General features: G+C 36.7%; 2 protein-coding genes across 2 annotated transcripts; both read right to left on the bottom strand.

Moving 5' to 3' along the window:
• Positions 1–322: 322 nt before the first annotated feature.
• On the bottom strand, positions 323–1804 carry LOC145687240 (uncharacterized). Its single transcript, XM_081760712.1, has 2 exons — positions 1033–1804; positions 323–807 (listed from the first exon to the last, which is right to left on the bottom strand). Exons 1-2 carry the CDS (start codon positions 1802–1804, stop codon positions 323–325), a joined length of 1257 nt encoding a protein of 418 aa, XP_081616838.1.
• A 15-nt stretch (positions 1805–1819) lies between these two features.
• Positions 1820–4399, bottom strand: LOC145687239 (uncharacterized). The gene has a single exon (XM_081760711.1). It carries the CDS (start codon positions 4397–4399, stop codon positions 1820–1822), a length of 2580 nt encoding a protein of 859 aa, XP_081616837.1.
• Positions 4400–4659: the final 260 nt, after the last annotated feature.

Here is a 4659-nt window from a genome sequence, read left to right as displayed (position 1 = left end):
CATTATTTGGTAAAACTCAAAGTCCTCTAATTGATCGTTTATATAAACCATTGGAAGTTTTAACAGTAGCCACTCGAACCAAACCGTCAGGTCCAGAATGCACTTCAGTGATGACTCCCAATTTCCACGATAGAGGAGGTAGCTTATCTTCTTTGAGAACCACCAATTGACCTGGCTGTATGTTGGCACAGCTTCTCTTCCACTTATTTCTTCCTTGTAGTTGTGACAAATATTCCATGTACCATCTTCTCCAAAACTGTTGAAATCGTTGTTGGATCCTTTGCCATCTTTGAATTGAACTAATCTTCTCCTGATTTAAGTCTCATTCTGGTAGTACTGTAAATGCTTGACCAATAAGAAAATGACCAGGAGTTAATGCTACTGGATCATTAGGATCATTGGATAATGCTACAAGAGGTCTCGAATTTAAGCAAGCTTCTATTTGTGTGATTAATGTTGTTAATTCTTCAAACGTGAGATATGACATTCCCATGACTCTCCTTAAGTGGTATTTAAAGGACTTAACTGCAGCCTCCCAAAGACCACCGAAGTTGGGCGAATATGGCGGAATAAAATGCCATTGGATTCCTTCAGTAGTTGCAAACTTTTTAATCCTTTCTTGATGGTCAGCTGTATGCAACAACTTTGCGACTTCTTGAAGTTCCTTGTTGGCACCAATGAACGTAGTTCCATTGTCGCTATAGATATGCTTGCATTTACCTCGACGAGATATGAATCTTCTCAAAGCAGCTAAAAATGCCTGACTAGTAAGATCACTCACAACTTCGAGATGGATAGCCTTTGTTGCTAAGCACACAAACACTGCAATGTAGCACTTCACCTTTGTTTTTGACTTTCTGATACCAGTTTTGATGTAAATAGGACCGGCAAAGTCAATTCCAGAATTTGTGAAAGGTCTTGTTAGTTCTACTCTATGTTTTGGTAGTTATCCCATTAATTGTTCTGGTCCAGACGCCTTTAATCTTTGACATGTAATACACCTTCTAATAACTTTCTTGATGGCATTTTTACCATTAGGTATCCAATACCTTTGCCTTAGTGATGCTAGCATTAACTGACATCCAGAATGTAGCAATCGCTTGTGTTCATGTTCTATAATTAGTCTTGTTAGGTGATGATCTGGTGGTAGAACAATTTGATGTTTAGCATCAAATTCAAGTTCAGACATCTTTAATCTTCCACCAACTCTTAGTGATTGTTGATCACATATGAAAGGATTGAGAGACAAGAGTTTGCTCTTATTGCTAACTCTTCCACTTTCTTTAAGATCAGCCATTTCCTTAGCATAAACTGACTTTTGAACTTCTCGTATTAGTTTGATTAAAACTTCTTCAATTTCTTCCAAGGTAAGAGCGTCTACATTTCTTCTTGATGCTTCTACTTTAGCATTCTTGGAAAACCGCATGCAATAAGCCAAGACTCTCTGAAGTTTGTTCAAAGTAGAGAATCTTTCGATCATACTATTATCTTGAGTTGTCACTAAGTAACTTGATTTTAATTTTTTCTGTTCAGGAATCTCTCTGAGTGGGGCAGGCTCCGTCTTAGCCCAATCAAGTGAAGAACACTGTAACCACTGAGGACCGTTCCACCACAAATTATTATGTATTAACTTGTCAGGACTTTTTCCCCTTGATATAATATCTGCAGGATTTTCACTTGAAGCGACGTGTCTCCATTCCCCTCCCACTTCTTGTACCTCAGCAACTCGATTGCCAACAAATGTTTTCCATCTATTTGGACTTGCCCTTAACCATGCTAAGACTACCATAGAATCTGTCCACATATACACCTGGGATATTCATTGTTTTAATGCCTTAGTTACCTTTTTGACAAGTTTTGATGATAACACTGTCGCACATAACTCTAAGCGAGGCAGGGAAATCTTCTTTATGGGCGCCACTTTGGACTTAGCACATAATAGCTTCGAAGTAACTTGACCATCCTTGTTGACGGATCTTAAATATACACATGTCCCATAAGCCTTTTCTGAAGCGTCTGAGAAAGCGTGAACATGAATGTCTATCAAGGTACCTGACTGAAGAACCATTCTGTCTACACTGATATCTGATAATGAAGGAATGAATTCAAGAACTGTCTTACATCTTTGCTGTAGTTCTTTAGGAAGTGTTTCATCCCACTCCAATCCTGATTGCCACAGATCTTGAAGAATTATCTTACATACGATTGTTATTGGACTAACAATTCCCAACGGATCAAAGATTGAAGCAATAATACCCAATATCTTGCGTTTTGTTAAATTATTATTCGACATTTGATTTAGAGTGAATCCATTCATCACTTGAAGTTGATCAGTTGCTGGATGCCAAAGTAATCCTAATGTTTTGACTTGACCCTTATCGTCTAAGCGTCGTAATGGCAGTCTCACTATAAAGCGTCCTGTTGAATGTCTTCTAGTGTTTGCGACAAAATGTTCTTCACACTCCCTTTCTTCTTTCGATATAGGAGTTTCTTGAATATCTTCTATTTTCCAAAACTTCTGCAGCTGGTGGGTTAAATCATCGTTGTTGTGCAAAAAGAATGTTCGATGTTCTGGCGTGAAGTTGTTGTGCTTTGGCATCTGATATTGTCCTGAAACTATCCATCCTAACTCTGTATTTTGGAGAATTGGAAATGCTCCTGGACGCACTTGTTGTCCTGCTTTGAGTAGACTAAAGAAAATTCCAGCACCTAACAACAAATCAATCTTACCAGACTTGTTGAAATTAGGATCCGCTAACTGTAAATTCGGTGGAAAGTTCCATTCTTTAATGTCAACATCAGCATCAGGTAAATTTCCTGCTATTTTGGGCAATACAAAACACTTAACATCTACACTAAAATCACTTACAGCAGAGAATACTTGTAACTTTCTTCCGTATTTGACGTTGCAACTTACATTATTAATACCTTGTACAGGAACATTGATATGATATTTCTTTAATTTTAACCTCTGAATGAGAGATTCTGTTGCAAAATGAGATTGGGAACAACTATCAAGCAAAACCCTAACCATATGTAATTTACCATTGCAATCTTTAACTTGAACAACTGCAGTTGAAAGTAAAACACGCACATTACTTTTAGGCTTCACAGAGCAATAAGTACTAGTATTAACAACTTCCTGTCCTTGAGACATTGGTTTTTCCCCTACAGGTTCCGTAACAGAATCGTTTTCAACACTGGCAGCATGATTAGGCTGTGATTTCTTAAAATCACTATGCAATAACGTGTGATGCTTCAGATTACATATTTTGCATGCACTTAGCGAACAATCTTTCACTACATGGTTGACAACTTTCAAACAATTAAAGCAAAGTTTGTTTTGTTTCGCAAAACTTAATCTTTTGGATACACTTAATTTCTGAAACTCATTACACTTGTGTAACGCATGACTTTGTTGACAAAACGAACACAAAACATTAGTACTCACATAAGATTGTCTAGCATTTTTTACATCCTTAACAACATTAGATTTACTGAGATGCAACTTTGATTGCGTAGACTTTACCAATTCTAAGGCCTGGCATTTATTTTCTAAAAAGACATGAAGTTCTTCTAAACTAGCAAACTGTTCCCTATTTGTTTGATTTTCAAAGTCTTTACGTGTTTGTTCATCTAGCTTTTCCAAAACTAGGTGCGATAACAATATATCCTCCAAAGGAGTATCTAACTGTAACGCCTTAAGTGCATTTACGTTACTTATAGTTTGATTTAATAATGTCCTTAAGTCCGCCACTGAATCTTTACTGACAGTCGGTAATGAAAACAATGCCTTTACGTGAGCAGTTGCTATTAGCTTTGGATTATTATACCTTTTGCATATCATTTCCCAAGCAAGTTTGAAATTTTCACCTGTTACTGGTATATTCTCAACTAATTTGCTTGCTTCACCTGATAATGAGAACAACAAATAATGAAATCTTTGAATATCATCTAAACTTTGATTGTTTACAACCAAACTACTGAAAGTATCATGAAAATGTCTGAAATCTATAACTTGACCTTTAAATGTTGGCAGCTTTATGACTGGTAATTTTAGACACCCTGTATTCGCGGCTGAATCACCTGACGAACTTCTATTGCTACTACTAGCCTTCTCAGCTGTTTCAACAATTGACGTCATTTTTGCAAGAGTATCGTAGTAAGTAGCTTCAAACAACTCTCTATCCTGTGTATATTCATTGTTTTCGTCCTTTAATTCAAGCTGTTTTTGCACTTCATCATATTCTTTGAATATATTGGGTAAACGTGCACACCTAACTTTAATTTGCATTACATCACCGTCTGCTCCAAATTGTTCAACAAATGTTTTCATTCTTGTAAGGGAAGCTTTAGCTAGGCCTCTTGCCTTTATAAGAGAATTAGTATTTGAATCCATTGCTTGTGATATATCTACCTGAAGTCCTTATAACAACAGACCTTTACACAACTAAAAGAAACAAAAAAAATATACTTAGCTACGTGACTGCTACATTGCGCCTTTGTTTTTCTTCAGATTGCAATGCACAGCTGAATGCGTAGGCGCGTACGTGATAAGTCCACTAGGTCAATTTTGCTTCTGATTCGTAACACTCACTGTCTTTACACACACATAGTCAATATGAATGTTTGAATGATTCACTTATTCTTTTTCTTGGC

This window comes from Thermobia domestica, chromosome 6 (genome assembly GCF_964235325.1).
Source record: "Thermobia domestica chromosome 6, izTheDome1.hap1.1, whole genome shotgun sequence".
Taxonomy (NCBI): domain Eukaryota; kingdom Metazoa; phylum Arthropoda; class Insecta; order Zygentoma; family Lepismatidae; genus Thermobia; species Thermobia domestica.
Note: the sequence above shows the minus strand (reverse complement) of the source record. Positions and strands in the feature narration are given on the sequence as shown.